Below are 27,415 nucleotides of genomic sequence, written 5' to 3' on the forward strand. Positions count from 1 at the left end.
GCTTGCACCCCACCTCCCTTTTCCCCCTCACGGTCAGCTTCATTTGTGTCTTCTAGCTGTGAATCATGCTACTCTGCTCGCACTCCCTCCTCCCTTCTCCCCCTCCTCTTCGTCAGTTTAATTTGTGTCTTCTATCACTGTGAATGCTCCTGCTTCCACCAGGCACACACACCATCAGTCGTCGGTGCACGCTTCCACCAGGCACACACACCACCAGCCGTCCGTGCATGCTTCCACCAGCCATAGACACCACCAGCCGTCAGTGCATGCTTCCACCAGGCACACACACCACCAGGCACACACACACCACCAGCCGTCGATGCACGCTTCCACCAGGCATACACACCACCAGCCGTCAGTGCACGCTTCCACCAGGCATGCACACCAGAAGCCGTCGGTGCACGCTTCCACCAGGCACACACCAGAAGCCGTCAGTGCACGCTTCCACCAGGCACACACACCACCAGCCGTCAGTGCATGCTTCCACCAGGCACACACACCACCAGCCGTAAGTCCACGCTTCCACCAGGGGCACACACCACCAGCCGTCAGTGCACGCTTCCACCAGGCACACACACCACCAGCCGTCCGTGCACGCTTCCACCAGGCACACACACCACCAGCCGTCCGTGCACGCTTCCACCAGGCACACACACCACCAGCCGTCAGTGCACACTTCCACCAGGCACACACACCACCAGCCGTCAGTGCACGCTTCCACCAGGCACACACACCACCAGCCGTCAGTGCACGCTTCCACCAGGCACACACACCACCAGCCGTCAGTGCACGCTTCCACCAGGCACACACACCACCAGCCGTCAGTGCACGCTTTCACCAGGCACACTCACCACCAGCCGTCAGTGCACGATTCCACCAGGCACATACACACCACCAACCATCAGTGCACACTTTCACCTGGCACACATACTACCAGCCGTCACGCACTACCAGCCGTCGGTGCACGCTTTCACCAGGCACACACACTACCAGCTGTCAGTGCAGCAAGCAGGCTCTTCTCATGGTTTCTTGGTAAATATGTGTTCGATGCCTGGGAGGGAGTGGGTCGAGTTTTCTTAAACCATGCCGAGTATGCAGTTGCAGTGCATGACCTCCTGTGTGAGTGAGTCATGCTTCCTGGGGCTTACTCACTCCACACTTGTAAATTGCGCCTCCACCAGGCTTTTTCTCATTTGCAAAGTTCAGCGCATGCGCACAGCTAGGCAGCCCACAGACCGCTGGGAATGACTGCTTCCTACAACCAGAATGGAAACAACATTCAGAGCAATGAAAACAAGTTCATTTGATGCAAAGAACTGTTAACAAAAACCAGGTCCAGCTATTGTAGATCTGGCAACTTAAACAAAACAGCAACAAAACACAAACAAGCAAGCATAGGTCTCGTTTTTTGGACCCTATAAGTATTTATTTATGCAGCAGAATATCCTTGGTGCAACAGCACCAACTGTTGCATGGCTAAACACTTACAAGGTCCCAAATACGAGACCTATTGGCTATGCCAATGCTTGTTATGTAAAGTGCTCCGCTTCCCTTTGATTGGACATGTAATATATAAAGAATTCAATTCTTAAAGAATTATATTGAGTTAACAGTTATTTCTCTTATGTGCAGGCATGGACTTTGAGGTGGCGTTTTCGAAAATCATTGTGGAGCTGCGGAAGAAGCACCCGGGCCACATCCTGCCCGACGAGGACCTGCAGTGGATCTTTGTGAATGCGGGTGGCTGGATGGGGTCCATGTGCCTGCTCCACGCCTCCCTTACAGAGTACATACTGCTCTTCGGGACTGCATTAGACACAGGCGGACACTCTGGTAAGAAATGTGACTGCTCAACTCCATTTGACCTGTGTAGGCCCAGAGTCTGCAGCCAAAACCAACCTAAAAGTGTTGGAAATGGGCATGTAAAGCAGTGGAGGTAAACTCGAAACCTACATAAGTAGCTGTAGATTGTTCAATGCACACACCTTGATCTCTTAATCTGCCTGTTACTGTTGTTTTAGTGTATACAATTTAAGGCATGCTGCATTATGTTCAGGCCTTGTAGCTCAATTCTCCTGGGTTGATTCGTATTCCTTTGAGACCTATCCCTTCTAGAATGTTGATTCCATCTTTGATGAACTCTGTCATCGTTCGCAGATTTAAAAGGCAATGACTGGAAGCGCAGTCCTTTTCAGTGGCAGAAGCTAAACTGTGGAGCCCTCCTCCTGTATCCTCAAGGCTGCTTCCATCCTTGCTCGGTTTTCTGAAACATCTTAAGACCTGGCTTTTCCGCCTAGCATGTGAGGTTTAAGGGTATGGGAATAATGAGTTATAGTTGGTCCTTAGTTCTTTTTACCCAGTCATGCGCCCAGAGGCCTCTCCTGCGTAATAAATGCCTGTAAATAAGATCAATATTCTGGAAGCTCTTATTTTCTTCTGGAAGGATGTAGCTGCAGGGAACATCGGGAGTCGGATACCTCAAGACAATATGACATGAAGGATCCGTATGCAGTTTTGCGTGCTCCTGTCGGCATACATTCTTTTTGATCATTGTGTACTAGCAAGTGCACTGTTTTGGCTGGTTGCTAATGTTTTGGCCAGAACGTTTGATTCTTTGGTAATTAATGATATGGGCCGTCATCAGGAGGTTTATTAGGATTTGGAATAACTGATCTTGTTGCCCCTGTGTGTCATATAGCAGGATTAGGTTCTCGCAAGCTTCCTCAAACATTGCCTTAAAATGTGGGATTAGTCATGAAGAGTCTCGCTTAAAAAATTCCATTGGGACACAGTTGAGCCAGTTTTCTCTAAGTACATTGCCTCAATACCATGTTGAAACTCCTCCTCTGTGATTTGGAGGTTCTACTTCCCCGCCGATAAGTCAATGATAGAGTTTGTATTGAGGGGTCTTTTAAGATGTGGTTCTCAAGTTTGGGGGGCTCGGTTGTATGTGCGTATATAGTGTTTTTCAGTATGGTAGGAAGCAAGCACTTCTGTGACATCACAACATGTTTTATGTGTCTATACTTGCAGAGCCACAAAACGTTGCACTCAATGGCGATTTATTGCAATGTTTTGTGGTGTTCAGAAGAATGTATGTGGTCCGTTTTCCTACGTGCTACTGCAAGAATGGAAAGATACGTGCATTTCTACAAATGTATACTTTCTTTGGCTAGTTTCTGGTGGATTTCATAATCATGTCTTGCATACACTGAGGGAAATACATTTCCTTGTATCCTATCGGATTCTCACGTTTCCGTACGACTTTATTAACTAACCCACAGCCCATCACCTATGGTTTTCACTTTTTGTTTTTTAACTAGATAAAATACTAAATCGTTAAATATCCTCTGTAAGGAATGCCTTGCAGTTAACAATACCTGTTGCTTGACAGGTCAAAATCTAGAGTGAACTTCTAAAGTACTGTTGAGTAAACGGTGTCTAGTGACCCTAGTGGGAGATCCTTGTGCGCAATAGTGAGCACTTCTACGGGGTACTTCTTTCTTATAGGCAGTGTAGGGACATTTGTGATGAGCTGCACAACTTGAAGATCTCCACTTAAAAAATGTAACCCTAGGTTCAAATGATGTGTGCATAAATCACAGACCCCAAATCACCAAGGAAGGATGTGAAGATGTTTGTTAATCTAGAACTGCTTTCAGTGATTTACTGTAAAAGAACATCCGTGTAAGTGTGCAACTGAGGTGGAAATTTTGACCAAGCACCCTCCACTTTCAAAGAAGTTTCCCGATTGTGGAAAAAGGGAAACACAATACATGTGCCAATGCATGTAATTGTGTATCGCGCAGCTCAAATAGTACACACATAGTATATTTGAATAGCTTTTTTTTTTTTTTTTTTTTAAATGTGTTTATTGGCATTTTCATGGTTGTAATGCAGATACGATACTCATTAAGAATGTGAAGACGTTTCAATAAGAATACTTCAGCATCAAGTTCTTTGTACAGTGGTAAACAGTGAGGCGGTTGTAGCATGTCCCGTCAACTCCTCCCCCCCCCCCATGCCCGCTCCCCCTTTCCCTCTTCCAGCCCCATCTCAAGACCTCATTGGGAGTCAATAAGATTAAGTCCATAGTGTTTAAGCCATGGCTTTCATATTCTCCAAAACATTTTGGGACAGCCCCTCGCCTGATAAGTCGTTTTCTCCCCCAGCATGTACATGTCCATATTTTTCTTCCACTCATTCAGAGATGGGCCCGTCACTGCCCCACATGTCTTGGCCAGGTCACTCTGTGCCACAACTAGTCCTAGCTGGAGTAGCAGTATTTTTGTCCTAGGGAGATCAACCTCCGTGGAGACTCCCAGCAGAACTAATTGTGGGTTCAAAGGAATCATCCCCTCTAGAATGGCCCCTAGTTCCTCTAACAGATTCCCCCAATATCTCTGAATCTGGCAACACTCTCAAACCGTGTTGAAGAAATTGCCTCTGGCAATCGGGAGCGCAGGCAATTGGGCTCCTCCTCCCTCCCTCCCTATGCGATGTAAACATGCCCTATCATAGTATGCCCTGTGTAGATACTTGAGTTGGATCAGACGTAATCGTGATTTGATGGCCACTTCGCGAGGGTGCATCAACGCCATTTCCCAGTCCAGGTCCTCTATTGCCCCACGTCTAGCTCCCATTTGGCCTTCAACTTCTGCAAGGAGTCTGGCTTGTTATTTATGATGGTCCTGTATGTCCAGGATCTCCTCTCTCTCCCATCAGGAGGCGACCCTCTAGTGGTGCGTATTCCGGAATGTCTGTCGTGTCAATATGTTGTGTCTGCCACGTGTATGTCAGCTGCAGATATTTGTAATGTTGGGCTTTGGCCATGGCATATTCTGTCTGGAGGTAAGCAAATGTTACCAGTTTCCCTCAACACAGTATGTCCTTCAGCTGGGAGATGCCCAGCAGGTCTCATTTCCTGAAACCTCTCAGTTTCGCAAAGTCTGTTGCCTACCCACAGTGGGGTATCCTTTGTAACTTGACCCACCCATTTCATCTGCCTTTCCGTCTTTTTCCATGTTGCTATTACGATCTGTGCGGCTGTTAGGAGATGTGTGGAGCCCTTCCCACCATATATATATTGTGTGTTTCGGGATGTTTCGTAAATTGCGCGTGCTCAAGCGCATATGTAGGGTGGTCTCTGTCTATATGACCCCATTCATTCACCACAATGAGGTGGGTTGCCCAATAGTAGGCCCGCAGTTCGGGCAGAGAGATACGGCCATTATATTGGTTTTGTTGTAATGTCCCCAGCGCTATCCTCGGTGGTTTCCGATCCCAGAGGAATGTTCTCAGTGTGCCCTCTATTCTTGTGAACGCTTCGTGCGGGATCCATTGATACGTGTTTTGCAGGACATATAAGAACTTCGGGAGCACTATCATTTTATGAAGCGCCACCCGGCTCAGCAGGGTAAGCGGCAATGTCCACCACCTGTCAGCATCCGCTCGGAATTCCCTGTGTACCCTTTAGAGGTTTCGGTCTAGAGCTGCTGCCATATTTGTCGTAACATAGATACCCAGGTATTTGATGCCTTCAGGCGCAAGTTGGAGTTGACGCGGGCACACGGCATACCCACTATCTCCACCCACCGGATAAAAACAGGATTTCTCCCAATTAATTGTGTATCCCGCGTGAGCTATGTAAGTTTCGCAGCTATCCATTATCATAGGGATTGATGTCTCTGGCTTTGTGACATACATTAGTATGTCGTCAGCATACAACGAGATACGTTTGTCTGATCCCTCCTCTCCTGGGCCCCAAAATCCCATTATATCTGGATGTGCCCTAATATCGCACGCTAGAGGTTCCAGTACCAAAGCAAACAGCAGAGGGGATAGGGGACATCCCTGACTGGTACCCCTGCCGATCTGGAATTCCCTGGACACTACCCCGTTGACTCTGGTTCATGCCAATGATCGTTCATAGAGAACGGCAATCCACCTTCTGAATATCGGGCCAAACTCTTACAACACTAGCATAAGAAATGGCCAATGCACAGTATCAAAAGCCTTTTCTGCGTCCAGAGACAGGATGAGATGTAGTCGTTCCTTAGTGGTTGCCACCTCTAACCTCCGAAGGTTGAGCCGTGTCGACCGCTTAGGCATAAAGCCAGACAGGTCCTAATGTATGAGTCCCGATATAACCCCAGTGAGTCTGTTAGCTAATATCCTAGTCAGTATTTTGGTTTCCATGTTGATAAGAAAGATAGGTCTGTACGAGCTACACTTCTGCGGCGGTCTGCCCTCCTTGTGGATCACCGCGATTGTGACTGTCCTCCGATCTCTAGGTAGACCTCCTGTCTTATGCACCTCCAGGTATAGTTGGAGGAGATGTGGGCAAAAAAAGTGTCACGCTCTGTTTAAAAAATTGTGGGGGGAGCCCATTGGGGCCTGAGACCTTGCCAGTCTTCAGCTGGCCGATGGCTGTCACAATTTCCTCTTAGATAATTTTCTCATCTAATGTATGCGAGTCACTATCTGTCAGCTTTGGAAATTGCGTGCCCTGGAGGTAGGCCCGCATCTGTTCGGGTACTGTCAAGTCGCGTTGTGTGTAAAAGTGTTCATAACAGTCTGCAAATGTATTGGCTATTGGTATAGGGGTATCATGCGTCTGGCCAGTGTCGGTTCGTATCTGTGTCACCCACCTGCTTTCTAACTCTTTCTTACTGATCCATGCAAGCAGACGGGCCGTTTTGTCTCCCGCGTCATATAACCTTGGGTGCATGGCTTGTGTTGCATGTTGCCTGCGTCGTTTTGCCAGCACAAAATATTCCTGTCTGAGAAGTTGCATTCTACGCAGCAAGAGGGGTCATTACTTGTGCTGGCCTGTGTTTCCACTTGTAATAGTTGGATTTTAAGCCCCGCAATCTGCTTTCCCTCCTTTCGTTTCTTGTGGGCTATGATGTTTTGGGCTCTGTCTCTCAATACTGGTTTGTAGGCCTCCCACAGTGTAATAGCCGAATCTACTGATCCCACATTCTCACTGAAATAAAGGTCAGAGTCCACCCTAATTTCTTTGGCAACCTGCAGGTCTCTTAATTTCCATGGATTGATTTTCCATTCCCCTGTTGGGCGATGCCGCCGGGTTCCCACTGTAAGCCACAGTGGCGAGTGGTCTGAGAGGCCTCTCGCCAGGTATTCTACCTTGTGTATGTCTGCTAATGCTCCCGCCGGTGTTAGTATATAGTCCACACGTGAGAAGGCTTTGTGCTCACCAGAGTAAAAGGAATAGGCTCTGCGCCGAACTCCCCACTGTCTCGGTGCTCACCGGCTCTCTCCTTACACATCCGGTGCTGCAGCTTCTTCCCCGGTCCGGATCCGTCGTCCCCCTGGGGCTGCTGCAGCACCAAAGGTGCGCTCGGGTCCTCTCCGATGTGTAACACCCTCTCCGAGGCTCTCTAGATATCGCCGCACCGTGCTGCCGGGCCCGCCTCCACTACCCTCATTGCAGCTCTCTTGATCTCACCCTTCGCAGCCCAACTCAGTATCGCCACGCAGCATACCCGGCGGATGGAGGGAGCTACAGAAGGGTTATGGGGCCGTGGGAAGAGAGGTGAGGACACTCGCCGTACCTCTCAGCAGCTCGCTCTCTTCCGCTCCCCCAGCCTGGATTCAGCCTCTGGTCTGGAGTCGGACTATCGTCATCAGCGTCCACCATTTTCACCGCTCCATACAAGCCGCTGCCATCTTGTCTGCAGCTCTGGCTCTGCTTCACATCGCGCCCCACGCCGCAACCGAGGTATTCCTGAAACCGCGACCCTGCCAATACTCAGACCAGATGTTCCGGCACCTTTCCTGTAAGTTTCTGTACTTGATTGGCAAGTGTGCGTGCAAAATTGTCAGGATCTCTTGGCGGCCCTCGGAGCACCGGTCGGACACGTCTAGTCCGCCATGCTGTTGGCCACGCCCCATTTGAATAGCTTTTTCAAGTTTTTATAATATTGAGCAACTACCCCAACAGATTTTATTCTTGAGAACGATACATTTTTGGATTGTTTTAGCCATAATGCCATCATATACGGCATTTCACTGCAGACTTTTTATTTGAAGTTGTCTTTTTCTAAAGGTCAGTCATTCATATAGTATGCCATATTCAAAACCAAAACTCCTATTTTTTATTCAGATTTAGAACAATCTCTGCTGTTTACAGTGAATCTATCTGACAGTGTCCGTACTTTAAAATGTGGATATTGGGAAGGACACAGCCTAGCAAAGTTCAGTCTCATGTCTTCCATACTAGTGCCCTGGATTCATCGTGGAAATATCACATCCGATTTAAATGGAGTATTTGATTAATACTACTCCAGCGGTTCACATCCAGGATAGTGATATTGAGATCTGGACATTCCTAGTGCATTATTTGTTTTGATATTTATGCAAAATGTCTCTGATTTCCATTTTCCTGGCAGGCTTAACTTTCAGTCATGAAAAATAATGTTGCCCCCTATTACATAGCCAAGATTTTCCTTAGCTCAAAAGTGCTTTGTTTGTGGATAACGAAGGACACTACCCTCTAATGAGACACATGTCAGATCACTTCCATACATTCAAAATAACACTGATCTGTCCTATCACCGCGCCCACAGCAACAGTTCCGCCACGATAGTCCGATCTCGGAGATGTAACACAACCCCTTGATCACAACTCCTAATATGTAGTCAACTTGCTCCACATGTAGGTATGACCATACCAGACAGACAGACAGACACAGATATAGAGTCACCTAATTTGCATATTTTACCATTCGTGTATCCTCAAGAAAAGTCTTGATTTGTTTTGAGCCTATTAAAATCCTTGGTTCCATCACACTTAAAAATTATTAAAATGCTTCATTTTTGCTTTCCTAACTGCTGAATGTGTGCACGTCGATTAAAGATATTTGAATTTTGTTGTGCGTTACAAAAAATTACATCCTACGTCCTTTCCTTTCAATTTCCCTGTACCCCAGCAAGCAATATTGTCATATGATTGACTTTACTTTTCTTTCTCTGACTGCAAAGTGAGAGGAGTTTGTAAACCTCAATCCCCACATTAAAAAATAAGGAACAATTTGTCAGACATAGCCTGACATTTGACCTCTTTATTTGAAACCCAGCAGATGTGGGGAAACATCGTTTACAACGCATGCGTGTCATTACAACGCATTTTTTACATCGCAAAATCCATTACAGCGCATGTCATTACATCGCATAATCCATTACAACGCATTCCCCAAAGTAACGCCCCAGTGGAGTTAGAATACTAATGCGTTGTAATGGATTATGCGTTGCAACGACATGCGTTGTAATGGATTATGAGATGTAAAAAATATGTTGTAACGAGTGCATTGTAAAGTGTCATATTCGCAAATGTGACAAGATAAATACAGAATTTAAAGGCATCTTTATTGCTTGGATGTTTGTGACCCACCAAAAATAGGATCACAACACAGTTTGGTAAAACACGGACCTAGAAGATTAACAAGCAAGTCTAAATTCTCTTGATATTTCCTCTTAAACTCAAAACTCTTTGAACCGTTAGCTCATTGAGTAAGTCATAGCCACCTAGCTTGGAGTAAGACCAGGCTATATTATCCATAACTCGTTATCACAGTCTTGAGCACACTTAAATTCTCTTTGAAAGTAACAGTCGAACCATGTTGAAAGTCATTGGGGTGCCACAGACTGTACAAAACCATACTAAAGGCAGATTGTGTGGTGGGGGAATGGTAATAACATAATATTTTAAGAAGCAAAGAATATGATTAATTAAAGTGACAGCATTCAGTCTTACCCGATACAAGAATGCTTGTGTGGCGGTTCAGAGGGTAGATGTTCCTTACTCCATCCTACCTCTGCCAAAACTTATGGTTGCAACTCAGTCCCACAACACTAGAAGTGAGCACAGTTACTTGCTAGAAATGCACATGGAAATAAAACAAAAACATTGTAATGAGCAGCCATGTGCCAAGCCCCTGTGTAGTGGGACTTCCTTCCAGATCAGACAGATTTTTCACCTACCCTCCCAGTGTTCTGAAGGGTAGTAAAGACTTGCCTCTTTTCCCACTCAGGAGTAGTACTGTCCACCCCTACAATAGAAACAGTGATAACATAAAAATTGAAGTATAAAATCCTAAATGTCATTAAGGCGGAGTTGAGGAACCAATTATTGTAATCCTTTTTATTTTTTTTGTTTGCATTATTATATAGTGCGACCCTAGCCCAAGGGCATGTACAGCAGCACCACTATTGACAAGGTTTCGCCTCTGAGAGACGTATTGGCGTTGATAGTGTTGTAATTTTTTTTTAACCTCTTGGGCTCTCATGACCAGGTCAGCTCGTCATGAGCCACGGCGCTCCAGCTCGTCATGACCGCACCCGTTACATGGAATGCTCGCACGCTGGGCTGATTCCCCTGCTGTGCCGAACGTTCCATTGGAACGGGCGCGGTCATGACGAGCTCAGCTCAGCTCGTCATGAGCCCCGGAGCGCCGTGGCTCATGACGAGCTGACCTCGTCATGAGCATGGGGGCGCTGTACGCGCCCCCCAGCACAGCAGGGGAATCCCGCCAGCGGCGAAGGGGTTAAAGATGTTGCTCAACATCACAGCCTGCTGTGCAACAACACACAAAGTAAATAAAAACAAAGAGCCATAGCGCAGTCAATTGGCCGTGCCATAGCGCTATGTTTTTATATACTTTAAGCCATGTTTCATAGTGGCCCACGCTGCTGTGCAACATCTTTAAAAAACATTAACAAACTCGAATAGCTTGCACTGAGCTGTCTGGTTTTGTTAGTTTTTGAAAGATGTTGTACAGCAACTTTGGCTGCAGTATTTCATTTTGTAAAATAAACAAAAAAGCACTATGACGCGGTCAGCGCTTTGCTCTTTGTTTTTACTTTGTGCGTTGTTGTACAGCAGGCTGTGATGTTTAACGTATTTAAAAAAACATGAACAATGCCAGTATGTCTCTCATAGGTAAAACCTATCTGCTTTGTCAATGTTTATTTTTTTTAATTTTCTAAGGCATGGCGAGGGTAAGCGATGCGCCCAGAATCCCAGGATGTTGAACTCAGGCCAGGACTCAAACCAGGTTCCTCAGTTACAAGGTCTGAAGCTTCATTCTCTGAATGTTCCTGGATGGATGCCAATGTGGCATCTGAGACAAAATGTACCTGTTTCCGCAGCCATTATGTTAACTCCATCTCAACCCTCTCCAGTAATTGATGGAAGGTCCTCAAAGCATTGCCTGCCCTCCCTCGGCTGAATCAATCTAGCCTGAGTTCATCTGTTGCAGGGATATTGGCACCGGAGTCAAGGCGCCCTTTTAGGACCTTGCGGAGATGAGTTTAATCTCGAAGTGCTCCTGTGAGATGCAGTAATGGCCTCCTGGACTCCGGCCCATTGGGCTCCATCCACGCGGTGGCCTGAAAGCATTGATATGAGGCGCTGCGTATGGGAGGGGACAGTGATGCGGAAGATTAACATGGAAGGTCTGTCGCGTTCAGCAGCCTACTGTTGTTTTAGGCCAGGTTTCAATACAATGCAGGTGGTGCTCTTTCTACCAGTGCTTGAAATGGGAAAATAAAAGTGCAGGTACTCTGTAGCAGAGTACCTGCTTGTTTCTGAGAAGTGACGGTAGTCTCCAATTAAAGGTATTGCATTTCTCTTGAGAAGTGCCGGTACTCTGCTCCTCAAAATAAAAAAGTGCCGGTACTCCGTACCGGACAGTACCGGCCCATTTAAAGCACTGCTTTCTACAACAAAATACCTGTGGTGCTGTATGCAAGACTCTTTCCCCCTCACACAGTGGTGTGCTGTGGCAGATAGCCTCTTACTATGTTTTGTTGCATTATTTGAGTGGCCATCTTTGAAAATACAGGTGTTCTATAACAAACCCTTTTCAGTTTGAGGTTTAAGCTTAAACGGAACATACTAGCTTAGTTAGTATTTGTTTAGAGCTGTTACTCATTATGTGCTCTGTCAATTTCTATTGTGGCTTTTCAATTTGATAGAATGTCATTGCAAGCTTCATTTTTTATTTAACCTTGTTTTCCGAGCACCAGCCATTTGAGGAGGTGGGTGTGCTGTTTTGCTCTTGTGATGCACGTGATATCAAAACAATAGTTCGATATCTTATTTTACATGTTAGCAATTCAGTTGCAGATCAGCAATGAGAGGTCAATCGTGCAGATTTAGATTTCAGATGCAAATTATTCAAAGCAGAAGCTGTTTGTAAATATTGAAATAAAGTGCATTTAGATTCAGACTTGGTTGGTTCAGTGTAGATTCGTGCATGGAAAAGAATTCGCTCAAAAGTTCTTTGAGAGGAGCAGCAACAGATGAATCCAACCGAGCTACAAGTGTGATCCCTTAAAACTGTTGGAAAAAGAATAAAATGAGGGATAAAGGAGCTTCTTACTGTTGCAGGCGCCTGGAAAGATAGTCATTGATGGATGCGAATCTCCAATTTTCTCTCCAATGACTCTGTGGATTGTTACAGGATATTGCTGCAGGATTGATTGCATGGGGGTCAATTCACCAAAATACCAGGCGTAGCGGAAGTGACTTCACATGCCCCTTGACCTTCACTTTTACCCACACATAGACATGCTTATACATAGACACACATTCACACACTCACTCATACACTCTCTGCCTACACATGCACACACATACACGCACTCTCTTACATAAACACACTCAAAACTGCAAGCACACCCACAACATACATACATTTAAAAGCATTTTTTTTATTTACCTCAGCTGCCAGGGTAAGTCCTATTCCAGCTATTTGTACTCCATTCTTTATATTAAGCTAATCGTGAATAATTAACTATTATTCAATACTAGTATAAAAAAAACAATGGCAAGAAACAAGGTGAGTGAAGCCCCCACCGACGTCCCTCAGGACGAGCTGCTTCTGTTCCTGCCACTGCTGACGGTAGGGGTCTGAAAGGCAGTGTCGGGGGTCACAAGGGGCATGCCAGGGGTCACAAGGGGCGTGCCAGGGGTCACAAGGGGCCTGCCAGGAGTCGCAGCAGTGAGCCCTGAATGACCTCCATGCATGATTGGCTCGCTATTAACATGAAAGAGCGCTCTTCTCCACACTTTACAGAAGGCGCTCTCTAGGATTCATACTCTAGAGGGCCATAACCAGGGGTGGGTGAGTCCTGAGGATGCAGGAGCGTAGCTGACATTGGTGCAGCAGGTGCAGTGGTACCGGGACCTAGAACCCAGAGGAGCCTATTAAACCTTGATAATTGCTGTATTTTATTACCTCAACAGCAGTCAAAGGGGCGCATTGTCCTTGCTTGCCCCAGGTCCCACTGTATCCTTGCTACTCTGCTGCGCAGATGATTGGGCAAAAATAATTTCAGAAATTTCAGAAATAGTTTCATTTTAACGCCGTAACTAACTTGCAGCCAACAAGGTACATACTTTGGTACCCTGCTGTGCTTTTCTCACAACTTAATGCAGATGTACTGCACAGGAGTGACCTGTGCTGGTTAGGAGGGGGGGGGGGGGGGAGGGTTGTCGACAGATGATGAAGAGGTGAAATAAGAAAAGCACTTAACTTGTGCTCACTGCGTCACTGATGCGGCAAATACAAGGTAAGTGCTTAACTTTTTTTTAGTTTAATTTTACCTCGTATGTTTTTCAGTTAATTACATAAAAATAAGCATGTAAAATAAAACATGCATAACAGTTCCACATATAATATGATCCTGTATTGCCGTCTTAATGTTGTAGTGACATTTACGAACCACTCTGCCGTTTATGATGTCATCAGAACACCTCAAAGCAAATCTAAAAGCAAACTGTTCCTTTCAAGGAAAATGGGATGATTTTTTTTTTTTTTAAAGTGAAAATACATACAATTTCTGATGAGTAGGCAGTGGTCCATGGGATACTCTTAAAAATTTTTTTTATCAACATTCTCAAAGGGAAAGGGGTCCCTTTGGGACCCCTTCTCGTTTGAGAATGGATTACCACACCCTTTTCGGAGGTGGTAAAAGATTGATGTTTTGCGACCACAATTTGATTGCATTACAGCAATGCATACCAACAATTTGGAAAGGACTCCCTCAGCATGCTCTTTCCAAATACTGATTGTGACTGAGGTCACAAATCCAAATTGTGATTCGGTAACATATTACCAAATAGCAATTTGTGATTTGTACATACAGAAAAGTCTTTTTTGACAGTCTCGAACAGCCCAATACGGCAAATCTTACCTTTTGCGACTGAAAAGGGCTATGTAGATCTTGCCTTAAGCACCTTGTGGTGGAAGCCTGCAAGCTCTTCTTAACGTAAGCGAATCATTAGTGAATTATAGCAACTCCATCCCTTCGGACTTCAGACCTGTCCCCTTCAAGTAGGTTAAACATTAAAATACAAAATTAGGCACCGCTTACAGGGCTACTCACCCCTGCCAAACATTAGGAAAAAAACACTGGTGTTCCAGTATTGAAGATTGCAAAAAACACAGTTGATGGACAGAATGTAGAACAATGTCATACATTCACCCCAGTACAAGGATCTGGGCCTAAATCCATCGTTTCTTTGCACTCCACACCACCCTGGGTTAGACACTGGCTATATGCAAATCAGCTCTGACCCTGTGCCTCATGGGAACAGTCCAGTCCGAACTACCAAGCCATGTCTTTCCCAGACCGGAATCAAGCATCCAAGGACCGGTTTCTGGCTATCAGCCTTCATCAGTTCCAGTATTGAAGGCCTTGAGTGCACGAGTAGTTTCCTTGGGGCTAGCCCACCCTTTAAACCAGGCCTGCTCTAGAGTCATACAAATGCCCTGTACAAGAGCCTTTATTGGTACTGTTGATCCTGTATTTGTCCTCATAAACCAGCCATTCCAACATTGATAGACAAGCTCAGAGGTTATGCCAGCTTTTAAGAGCCTACCCTTGAGATAGACTTATCCATCTTTGTCGTCTTGGCCGTGTGTTCCTTTGAGAGTGTGGTTGGGTGTCCAGGTAAATACACGTGACTTGACATTTGGTGAAAGATTGGGTTTGAAGCCGTGAAGGTGCATTTTGTTAATCTAGGTTTGTACAGTGCCTTGTTTATTGTTTCTGACAAAAAACATGAACTCTGCCTTGGAGTGTGGAGCTTCAAGTAGGCGCTGGACTTCCAAGTCTGAATGATGTGCAAGCAATGTTTGAGGTATTAGATGTCTGAAGCAGAGGTGACTTTCAAATGTAGTTGTGTATGTTCAGCATATTGGAGAATCTTGTCGCTGCTGTCACGAGTACAACACCAAGCGCCTCCATGTGTAGGTTGAAGATGACAGGAGACAGCGTGGAGCCCTGGGGGCCTCATTATGTGATCGGGATCTTTTGTGACCTAGAATTACCCTTGTGAACAAACTAGTGTTGGTTGGAAAAATCTCATTTGCAACACCAGATTGCATATGAGAGTTGGATGGTCACCTGTGTTGAAGACAGCTGAGAGGTCCAGCAGTATCCGGAGGCGGTGGTCCTATTCACTTGTATTCAAGAGGGTATGATATTTAAGGTGGCGGTCCTTTAGCTGCGGTCTGACCTGAAGCCAGATTGGTAGTCATGTGGGAGTTGGTTAGCATTGATGTGATCTTGGAGTTAATTGCTTTTTCACTGATTCTGCTGATTAATGGTTGGTTGGGGATGAGTTGTTAGTTGGCAAAGTCAACAGGATCAAGTGTAGGTTTCTTTCAGAGATGGGGGTTATGGACTGTCTTGAGAGATTCAACGAAGTTGCCTTGGGTGAGGGTTGCATTGACAATCGTAGGTAGGGGAAAGAGAGCATCCCCAGAGAGCTTTGAAGGGTGATGGTAAGACATCATCTTTATAAGAAGTGGGTTGTTGATTTGCTTACAAATGCTTCAACAATGTAGCTACCAGTCTTTCAGAGTTTTACCGAGCTGTAAGGTCTGATTCAGAAAAGGGGGTGGTGATGAACAGAGTGCCTGAATTAAGCAGACCACTCTTACCCAGTCCAAAGATCAGGGCTTGATCCATCACCATTTTTTAGCTCACTGCACCATCCCAGCTCAGAACTTGGCTATATGCAAATTAGTCTGTTCCTGTCCCAGTGCATGATGGGAACAGGGCAAACCAAACTACCAAGCCAATTCTTGTACTGGGAAGGAAACAAGCTTCCGGGGACCGGTTTCTGCCATTTCAGGCGTCTTCGGCCCGGCTTGCTTGAATCCTGATGGTGCAATGAGCAAGGGACTCACATCTGAGTATACCCTTCCACGCTTATGGTGGACAAAATGATTCAGAAAAGGGAGTGGTGATGAACAGAGTGCCTGAATTAAGCAGACCACTCTTACCCAGTCCAAAGATCAGGGCTTGATCCATCACCGTTTTTTAGCTCACTGCACCATCCCAGCTCAGAACTTGGCTATATGCAAATTAGTCTGTTCCTGTCCCAGTGCATGATGGGAACAGGGCAAACCAAACTACCAAGCCAATTCTTGTACTGGGAAGGAAACAAGCTTCCGGGGACCGGTTTCTGCCATTTCAGGCGTCTTCGGCCCGGCTTGCTTGAATCCTGATGGTGCAATGAGCAAGGGACTCACATCTGAGTATACCCTTCCACGCTTATGGTGGACAAAATGATTCAGAAAAGGGGGTGGTGATGAACAGAGTGCCTGAATTAAGCAGACCACTCTTACCCAGTCCAAAGATCAGGGCTTGATCCATCACCGTTTTTTAGCTCACTGCACCATCCCAGCTCAGAACTTGGCTATATGCAAATTAGTCTGTTCCTGTCCCAGTGCATGATGGGAACAGGGCAAACCAAACTACCAAGCCAATTCTTGTACTGGGAAGGAAACAAGCTTCCGGGGACCGGTTTCTGCCATTTCAGGCGTCTTCGGCCCGGCTTGCTTGAATCCTGATGGTGCAATGAGCAAGGGACTCACATCTGAGTATACCCTTCCACGCTTATGGTGGACAAAATGATTCAGAAAAGGGGGTGGTGATGAACAGAGTGCCTGAATTAAGCAGACCACTCTTACCCAGTCCAAAGATCAGGGCTTGATCCATCACCGTTTTTTAGCTCATTGCACCATCCCAGCTCAGAACTTGGCTATATGCAAATTAGTCTGTTCCTGTCCCAGTGCATGATGGGAACAGGGCAAACCAAACTACCAAGCCAATTCTTGTACTGGGAAGGAAACAAGCTTCCAGGGACCGGTTTCTGCCATTTCAGGCGTCTTCGGCCCGGCTTGCTTGAATCCTGATGGTGCAATGAGCAAGGGACTCACATCTGAGTATACCCTTCCACGCTTATGGTGGACAAAATGATTCAGAAAAGGGGGTGGTGATGAACAGAGTGCCTGAATTAAGCAGACCACTCTTACCCAGTCCAAAGATCAGGGCTTGATCCATCACCGTTTTTTAGCTCACTGCACCATCCCAGCTCAGAACTTGGCTATATGCAAATTAGTCTGTTCCTGTCCCAGTGCATGATGGGAACAGGGCAAACCAAACTACCAAGCCAATTCTTGTACTGGGAAGGAAACAAGCTTCCGGGGACCGGTTTCTGCCATTTCAGGCGTCTTCGGCCCGGCTTGCTTGAATCCTGATGGTGCAATGAGCAAGGGACTCACATCTGAGTATACCCTTCCACGCTTATGGTGGACAAAATGATTCAGAAAAGGGGGTGGTGATGAACAGAGTGCCTGAATTAAGCAGACCACTCTTACCCAGTCCAAAGATCAGGGCTTGATCCATCACCGTTTTTTAGCTCACTGCACCATCCCAGCTCAGAACTTGGCTATATGCAAATTAGTCTGTTCCTGTCCCAGTGCATGATGGGAACAGGGCAAACCAAACTACCAAGCCAATTCTTGTACTGGGAAGGAAACAAGCTTCCGGGGACCGGTTTCTGCCATTTCAGGCGTCTTCGGCCCGGCTTGCTTGAATCCTGATGGTGCAATGAGCAAGGGACTCACATCTGAGTATACCCTTCCACGCTTATGGTGGACAAAATGATTCAGAAAAGGGGGTGGTGATGAACAGAGTGCCTGAATTAAGCAGACCACTCTTACCCAGTCCAAAGATCAGGGCTTGATCCATCACCGTTTTTTAGCTCACTGCACCATCCCAGCTCAGAACTTGGCTATATGCAAATTAGTCTGTTCCTGTCCCAGTGCATGATGGGAACAGGGCAAACCAAACTACCAAGCCAATTCTTGTACTGGGAAGGAAACAAGCTTCCGGGGACCGGTTTCTGCCATTTCAGGCGTCTTCGGCCCGGCTTGCTTGAATCCTGATGGTGCAATGAGCAAGGGACTCACATCTGAGTATACCCTTCCACGCTTATGGTGGACAAAATGATTCAGAAAAGGGGGTGGTGATGAACAGAGTGCCTGAATTAAGCAGACCACTCTTACCCAGTCCAAAGATCAGGGCTTGATCCATCACCGTTTTTTAGCTCACTGCACCATCCCAGCTCAGAACTTGGCTATATGCAAATTAGTCTGTTCCTGTCCCAGTGCATGATGGGAACAGGGCAAACCAAACTACCAAGCCAATTCTTGTACTGGGAAGGAAACAAGCTTCCGGGGACCGGTTTCTGCCATTTCAGGCGTCTTCGGCCCGGCTTGCTTGAATCCTGATGGTGCAATGAGCAAGGGACTCACATCTGAGTATACCCTTCCACGCTTATGGTGGACAAAATGATTCAGAAAAGGGGGTGGTGATGAACAGAGTGCCTGAATTAAGCAGACCACTCTTACCCAGTCCAAAGATCAGGGCTTGATCCATCACCGTTTTTTAGCTCACTGCACCATCCCAGCTCAGAACTTGGCTATATGCAAATTAGTCTGTTCCTGTCCCAGTGCATGATGGGAACAGGGCAAACCAAACTACCAAGCCAATTCTTGTACTGGGAAGGAAACAAGCTTCCGGGGACCGGTTTCTGCCATTTCAGGCGTCTTCGGCCCGGCTTGCTTGAATCCTGATGGTGCAATGAGCAAGGGACTCACATCTGAGTATACCCTTCCACGCTTATGGTGGACAAAATGATTCAGAAAAGGGGGTGGTGATGAACAGAGTGCCTGAATTAAGCAGACCACTCTTACCCAGTCCAAAGATCAGGGCTTGATCCATCACCGTTTTTTAGCTCACTGCACCATCCCAGCTCAGAACTTGGCTATATGCAAATTAGTCTGTTCCTGTCCCAGTGCATGATGGGAACAGGGCAAACCAAACTACCAAGCCAATTCTTGTACTGGGAAGGAAACAAGCTTCCGGGGACCGGTTTCTGCCATTTCAGGCGTCTTCGGCCCGGCTTGCTTGAATCCTGATGGTGCAATGAGCAAGGGACTCACATCTGAGTATACCCTTCCACGCTTATGGTGGACAAAATGATTCAGAAAAGGGGGTGGTGATGAACAGAGTGCCTGAATTAAGCAGACCACTCTTACCCAGTCCAAAGATCAGGGCTTGATCCATCACCGTTTTTTAGCTCACTGCACCATCCCAGCTCAGAACTTGGCTATATGCAAATTAGTCTGTTTCTGTCCCAGTGCATGATGGGAACAGGGCAAACCAAACTACCAAGCCAATTCTTGTACTGGGAAGGAAACAAGCTTCCGGGGACCGGTTTCTGCCATTTCAGGCGTCTTCGGCCCGGCTTGCTTGAATCCTGATGGTGCAATGAGCAAGGGACTCACATCTGAGTATACCCTTCCACGCTTATGGTGGACAAAATGATTCAGAAAAGGGGGTGGTGATGAACAGAGTGCCTGAATTAAGCAGACCACTCTTACCCAGTCCAAAGATCAGGGCTTGATCCATCACCGTTTTTTAGCTCACTGCACCATCCCAGCTCAGAACTTGGCCATATGCAAATTAGTCTGTTCCTGTCCCAGTGCGTGATGGGAACAGGGCAAACCAAACTACCAAGCCAATTCTTGTACTGGGAAGGAAACAAGCTTCCGGGGACCGGTTTCTGCCATTTCAGGCGTCTTCGGCCCGGCTTGCTTGAATCCTGATGGTGCAATGAGCAAGGGACTCACATCTGAGTATACCCTTCCACGCTTATGGTGGACAAAATGATTCAGAAAAGGGGGTGGTGATGGACAGAGTGCCTGAATTAAGCAGACCACTCTTACCCAGTCCAAAGATCAGGGCTTGATCCATCACCGTTTTTTAGCTCACTGCACCATCCCAGCTCAGAACTTGGCTATATGCAAATTAGTCTGTTCCTGTCCCAGTGCATGATGGGAACAGGGCAAACCAAACTACCAAGCCAATTCTTGTACTGGGAAGGAAACAAGCTTCGGGGACCGGTTTCTGCCATTTCAGGCGTCTTCGGCCCGGCTTGCTTGAATCCTGATGGTGCAATGAGCAAGGGACTCACATCTGAGTATACCCTTCCACGCTTATGGTGGACAAAATGATTCAGAAAAGGGGGTGGTGATGAACAGAGTGCCTGAATTAAGCAGACCACTCTTACCCAGTCCAAAGATCAGGGCTTGATCCATCACCGTTTTTTAGCTCACTGCACCATCCCAGCTCAGAACTTGGCTATATGCAAATTAGTCTGTTCCTGTCCCAGTGCATGATGGGAACAGGGCAAACCAAACTACCAAGCCAATTCTTGTACTGGGAAGGAAACAAGCATCCGGGGACCGGTTTCTGCCATTTCAGGCGTCTTCGGCCCGGCTTGCTTGAATCCTGATGGTGCAATGAGCAAGGGACTCACATCTGAGTATACCCTTCCACGCTTATGGTGGACAAAATGATTCAGAAAAGGGGGTGGTGATGAACAGAGTGCCTGAATTAAGCAGACCACTCTTACCCAGTCCAAAGATCAGGGCTTGATCCAGCACCGTTTTTTAGCTCACTGCACCATCCCAGCTCAGAACTTGGCTATATGCAAATTAGTCTGTTCCTGTCCCAGTGCATGATGGGAACAGGGCAAACCAAACTACCAAGCCAATTCTTGTACTGGGAAGGAAACAAGCTTCCGGGGACCGGTTTCTGCCATTTCAGGAGTCTTCGGCCCGGCTTGCTTGAATCCTGATGGTGCAATGAGCAAGGGACTCACATCTGAGTATACCCTTCCAAGCCCTGATCTTTGGACTGGGTAAGAGTGGTCTGCTTAATTCAGACACTCTGTTCATCACCACCCCCTTTTCTGTATCGTTTTTGGCCACTATAGGTGTGGCAGGGTATACTCAGACATGAGTCCCTTTCTCACTGCTCCATCAGGATTCAAGCAAGCCGGGCCGAAGAGGCTGAAATGCCAGAAACCGGTCCCCGGTAGCTTGTCTCCTTTCTGGTGAAGAATTGGCTTGGTAGTTTGGTCTGCCCTGTTCCCATGATGCACTGGGCCAGGGACAGACTAATTTGCATATAGCCAGGTTCTGAGCTGGGATGGGGCAGTGAGATAAATAACGGTGATGGATCAAGCCCTGATCTTTGGACTGGGTAAGAGTGGTCTGCTTAATTCAGACACTCTGTTCATCACCACCCCCTTTTCTGTATCGTTTTTGGCCACTATAGGTGTGGCAGGGTATACTCAGACATGAGTCCCTTTCTCACTGCTCCATCAGGATTCAAGCAAGCCGGGCCGAAGAGGCTGAAATGCCAGAAACCGGTCCCCGGTAGCTTGTCTCCTTTCTGGTGAAGAATTGGCTTGGTAGTTTGGTCTGCCCTGTTCCCATGATGCACTGGGCCAGGGACAGACTAATTTGCATATAGCCAGGTTCTGAGCTGGGATGGGGCAGTGAGATAAATAACGGTGATGGATCAAGCCCTGATCTTTGGACTGGGTAAGAGTGGTCTGCTTAATTCAGACACTCTGTTCATCACCACCCCCTTTTCTGTATCGTTTTTGGCCACTATAGGTGTGGCAGGGTATACTCAGACATGAGTCCCTTTCTCACTGCTCCATCAGGATTCAAGCAAGCCGGGCCGAAGAGGCTGAAATGCCAGAAACCGGTCCCCGGTAGCTTGTCTCCTTTCTGGTGAAGAATTGGCTTGGTAGTTTGGTCTGCCCTGTTCCCATGATGCACTGGGCCAGGGACAGACTAATTTGCATATAGCCAGGTTCTGAGCTGGGATGGGGCAGTGAGATAAATAACGGTGATGGATCAAGCCCTGATCTTTGGACTGGGTAAGAGTGGTCTGCTTAATTCAGACACTCTGTTCATCACCACCCCCTTTTCTGTATCGTTTTTGGCCACTATAGGTGTGGCAGGGTATACTCAGACATGAGTCCCTTTCTCACTGCTCCATCAGGATTCAAGCAAGCCGGGCCGAAGAGGCTGAAATGCCAGAAACCGGTCCCCGGTAGCTTGTCTCCTTTCTGGTGAAGAATTGGCTTGGTAGTTTGGTCTGCCCTGTTCCCATGATGCACTGGGCCAGGGACAGACTAATTTGCATATAGCCAGGTTCTGAGCTGGGATGGGGCAGTGAGATAAATAACGGTGATGGATCAAGCCCTGATCTTTGGACTGGGTAAGAGTGGTCTGCTTAATTCAGACACTCTGTTCATCACCACCCCCTTTTCTGTATCGTTTTTGGCCACTATAGGTGTGGCAGGGTATACTCAGACATGAGTCCCTTTCTCACTGCTCCATCAGGATTCAAGCAAGCCGGGCCGAAGAGGCTGAAATGCCAGAAACCGGTCCCCGGTAGCTTGTCTCCTTTCTGGTGAAGAATTGGCTTGGTAGTTTGGTCTGCCCTGTTCCCATGATGCACTGGGCCAGGGACAGACTAATTTGCATATAGCCAGGTTCTGAGCTGGGATGGGGCAGTGAGATAAATAACGGTGATGGATCAAGCCCTGATCTTTGGACTGGGTAAGAGTGGTCTGCTTAATTCAGACACTCTGTTCATCACCACCCCCTTTTCTGTATCGAGCTGTAAGGTCTGTCAGTAACCACCGTATTGTTGTTTATTACACAAATAATGGCCGTAGGTAGCTATGCTGTGTCCTGGTGCACTCAGGTAAAAAATAAATAAATACAAGTCCATGAAGGGTTCCTTCTCTTTTTTTAATAGATATAATTATTTATTGTTGCATTTGATAACAAAAACCTTTTTCAAACAACTCAACTTATTAGTGCTTTTCATGAATTTGGTTCCCTTCTTAAGGGTAAAATTTCCATAGAAATCTAAACGCAAAAAAAACCACAAAAATCACTGTCAACATTTCCTCAAACATATTTACATTTTAGCAAATTAATCAGACAAACCAGAGAGTTACCAATCATGCAACTGTTCATGACAAGAATGAACTTGAAAGTAAATGTAACAATACTCCTATTAAAAAATTTATCTCAAAAACATGTAAATCTTACTACTCATCAAGACACCTATTTTCCAAGTGCCCACTTACTTTTGATGTCCAATACCGCAGTGCGAGAAACTCAGTTATTCCTCATGCCCTCTAGCTAATATGTGGCAGTGCTTAGCCGCAGTAATGTCTGTCCTTCCTTTAATCTTTCAAACTTGAGCTAGACCAAGAGCTTGGAGATCGTTTGGACAAAAGCTTCAGAGAAAACTCGTTGGAAAAAAAATGATTCTAAATGCCTGCAAGTTAGGTTAGGTTTAGGAATGGTGTTGAAACTATCCACTTTAGATTTAACTTGAGTGTGTGGTATTCCAGGTGAGACTGTAATTGGATAATCCGTTGCCATGAATGACTTCCTAGGAAGCCATGTTTGTCTGGCAAACCTTCCATGGCCGATCTCTGCGCAGGCAAGAATCACCATTAAGAATAATACTATGTGTCTGTATTAGAGAGAACAATCCTTCTCACAGTGACTGGGGTGTTGTTGGAAGGGCTATGAGTCCGCAATGGAAAAGGCGGTCATTGTTTGAGAAGCGGTATTATGGAACGAGATTTGAGTGGCTGGTAACAGAATGCCTCCTGTTCCTTGACCTTCTTGAGATGCTGAAGTGGGAAAGATGCTGTAAGATGGATACGAATAAAAACCCTGTTGAATTAGATTTCCAAACAGGAGTTTCTCCTGTTTGAAGCGAGTCCGGGAAGAAGAGGAGAGCTCATCCGGTGTCTGGGCACAAAGGCGACTTCAAATGTGAAATGATATGTAGTCAGCCGAACCTGTGCATGGGTCCATGTTGTATTGAAGTAGGAAAGGAGCCAGGAATTAAGATCGTATTATTGATATCAAGCCAATAACAACTTGGGCCTGTGCACTGCTCAAACTTCTCATCTTCTTTAAAGCTGAAGTGGCAGTCTCTTCAGATTATTCACTGACCGTTGCACTCAACCAGTAACAAGCGGTTTATGGATTAAACTTTTCTCCAATCAGCATTCCTGATTTCTCTGAACTGTATCTAGAGTATTCAACTCTGCCCGGCCATGAACCTTGATTACAAATGCCAAAGTTCTTTATCTGCTACTGTCTCTGGTAGTGCTGTATTGTTACTTTGCACCCCGCGGGTATCCGCTGAGCACAGAGCTAACTTCTAACCCACTGACCCAAGCTGCAATATTTATCATTGGTGCAGAGTCCATCAGCTACATGCGAGTGAATGTGAACAGAGGCCGCTCTATCGGATGAGCTTGTTGTCTAAACCGACCCGATTAACAGCTACTAACTCGTATCCAACAAGCCGTAGAGAGTTATGAAATTTACAGAGCGGAGGAACAAGGCCACACTCCACATGTGGCTAGGGTTCTGATGGATAAAATCAAAAGTGTAGTTTCCATGCCATACATAACTACCGATCTACCCAACATAATGAAGTGGGTAGGAGAAAAAGGGACCACAGAGTTGTTTGTGCTCCTTTATGAGGTTGCCATTCAGTCCCCTTCAGGCTGATACAACTGAAATATTGCGCAGAGTATTTTATGAATAATGACGTTCACATTCTACGGGATTGGTGATTCCTCAACATGCTTGAGATGTAAGATATAGGAATGTGAAGTCTTTCTTAATTTTTGGTTGGCAGTTTAAGGTTAATTGCTTACACTTTTGAATGTTTAGATACAGTTAACCTGCCTGTATGTAAAAAGGTCTATCTAAATATACAATATTCCCCTACACTCTAGGATAGATGGTGTTACAGAAACTTGTAGCTAGGGACGGTGGTGTAAAATTTGCTTGACTTTACTCGCGCTAAGGAAAGACATGGACTGGTGTATAAGCATGAAACAGTGATTCCGGAATGAATGGGAAAAGTATGTAGCGTACGGTGACTCAATCAACAGGATGTTTACTTGATACTATGCCTAAACGACCCATTAGGTTTTACTTAAAATTTAGAACCATATGTCAAATCATTGAGAATCGCCCTTTGTCTTTTACTGAATCAACAGCTTACCAACCGAGAATGGGGAGTTCACTTCACTGATGTCTACACCCCATTGTCAAGAAAGTCAAGAAAGTCTGTATCTTTTACTTGAGTAAACAAAAAAAAAAAGATGGTGACTCTTAAATGATTATGTGGCCATGGAAGTTGTACCTTCTTCTTTTCATCGAGGGACCCATAGACAACAGGGTTGATACCTGGACAGGCTATGTCGGGGAGCTGGCACAGGTGCGACATTCTTGAAAAGATAACTGCCTCTTGCAGGGTGCTAACTATTGTAAAGGCGGGTTGCATAGATTGGTAAGTTGACTACTAAAAAGAGAACATCTTTCAATTGTACGAGTACTCAATTCAAGTCAAAACTACTTTTTTTTTTTTTTTTTTACTTGACTTGAGTACTCCTATGATTGAAAGATGGATAAGTACTCACTTGTTCTTTCTGTTTTACTGTATCTCAAAGGAGGGTTATTCAAGTTGGGATCATTGTAATGACCGTGTATTTTAATTCTGTTTTTTGTTTTTTTATTCTACAAGTATTAACTATTTTAAATTCCAAAGAAGAGCACCATCCCATTTAGTGTTCATTATGGAAACCCAGCTCTCAACGCTCCATAATAGAAATAGTTCTTAATACTGAATCTACCAGCTATTTTTCCAGTGGAACTCTAAATACATTTCCATGTTTACCCATTAGAGCCTTCCTTTTGGACGATATTAGAATGTAGTGAATATTATGTGAATGTGGGGGTTTCCAATTTGTTTGGATACAATATTAGTTTGGGTGAGCTCCAAAGCTTGTTATTATCTTCCCCCTCATTTCTGTGGCACTGCAAATTTGTTTCAGAATTTTGGGGTCTGGCTTTCGAAATTTCCATTCTCAAAGTGGTCGTAAATTGCACATTGACTTTTCGTGAATGGAAAAAAATGTTGCAGACCTACCTGTGTACCAATAGGTTACTTCATAAAATTCCAAATCGTAGTAGGTTGCAGTCCGACCAAACTCATCAACCTCCATGAGATAGATTCCAAATTGCTAGGCACTACAATTCACTAGTATCACAGGCATGGTTGCCTGCTGAGGTCAACGGACCATGTCTGTGACTACTTTTAAATAAAGCATTTTAAATTGCACCAGCAGTAATAATGCTCATAACCCATCCTAAATCGGATATCAATCTGCAATAAAATGCATTATGGAAGAACAATAGTTTTGTCCCAAAATATATTGCAATTTAAGAAATATTTCGCATTTTTCTTAATTTTTAGTGATATGTTATTGACTAAATAACTCCGTTCTCCAAAATGTGATAATTTCTAAAAGTAAAAAGCAAATAAATTAATAAATACATCCACCTCAAATGCCAGTCTTTAATTGAGTAAATCGATTATTTACACCTCAAAATACCAGCTGGACAAATTCATGAATTACTTGCATAGCTACTGACCCATATGGACAGAACCTCACTCACATGGCCATATAATCATGAGTCAAAGATGTTTTTTATCTGTAAGTCAAAGGAACTTATTGAGCTCACTAATCACCTAAGGTCTCATGGCGCTATTGCATTTCAGGGGTGCCCAGCTTGTACAGTAAGATTTATCGGAAGCTGGAGGTAACCTGATGAATCGCAATGTCTAGCAAAGGAATGACCACAATACGCAGAAGAGGACCTCTTTATGACATCCGAGGCTTTTGGTGGGGTAGAGCCTTAGGGGCGAGGCGGAGTGGTGCCAGATGTGAAGGGGTGGCCACTAAATCCATGGAGTGGCACCAACCAGATGTAAGAAGTGTCCACAAAACAAAAACCCACCACCCCTTTTTACCAATATAGTTTACTTAAGAGAAGGTTGGTTTATTTCTATAACTCATACGTTCCATCATATGCTTAAGATATGGATTTTACCATTGATTGCTTGGTATGGTGTCATCAAATCTCCCCATAGAGACCTTTTGTCTATTTAAAGGTCCTCCTATATCAAGGTTTCCTACCACATGCTTCTAAAGTGTCTTACTATATGATTGTCAGTATAGCACATGGAAAAGGCATCAAGTACTCTCTTGTTGTCTCTTTGACATTTGAAAAGTGATGCCACATCAGTGATGTCATCAGTTGCGTCAG

At 45.6% G+C, this 27,415-nt stretch overlaps 1 protein-coding gene across 1 annotated transcript in view; it reads left to right on the top strand.

The window, feature by feature from the left end:
• Positions 1-27,415, top strand: part of SIGMAR1 (sigma non-opioid intracellular receptor 1) — a 115,867-nt gene that overhangs the window by 80,845 nt on the left and 7,607 nt on the right. The window contains exon 2 of the mRNA XM_078674694.1: positions 1,633-1,833. Coding sequence (XP_078530820.1) covers positions 1,633-1,833 — 201 coding nt within the window. The remainder of the gene's footprint in view (positions 1-1,632; positions 1,834-27,415) is intronic.

Source organism: Lissotriton helveticus, chromosome 2_1, assembly GCF_964261635.1.
Source record: "Lissotriton helveticus chromosome 2_1, aLisHel1.1, whole genome shotgun sequence".
Classification (NCBI taxonomy): domain Eukaryota; kingdom Metazoa; phylum Chordata; class Amphibia; order Caudata; family Salamandridae; genus Lissotriton; species Lissotriton helveticus.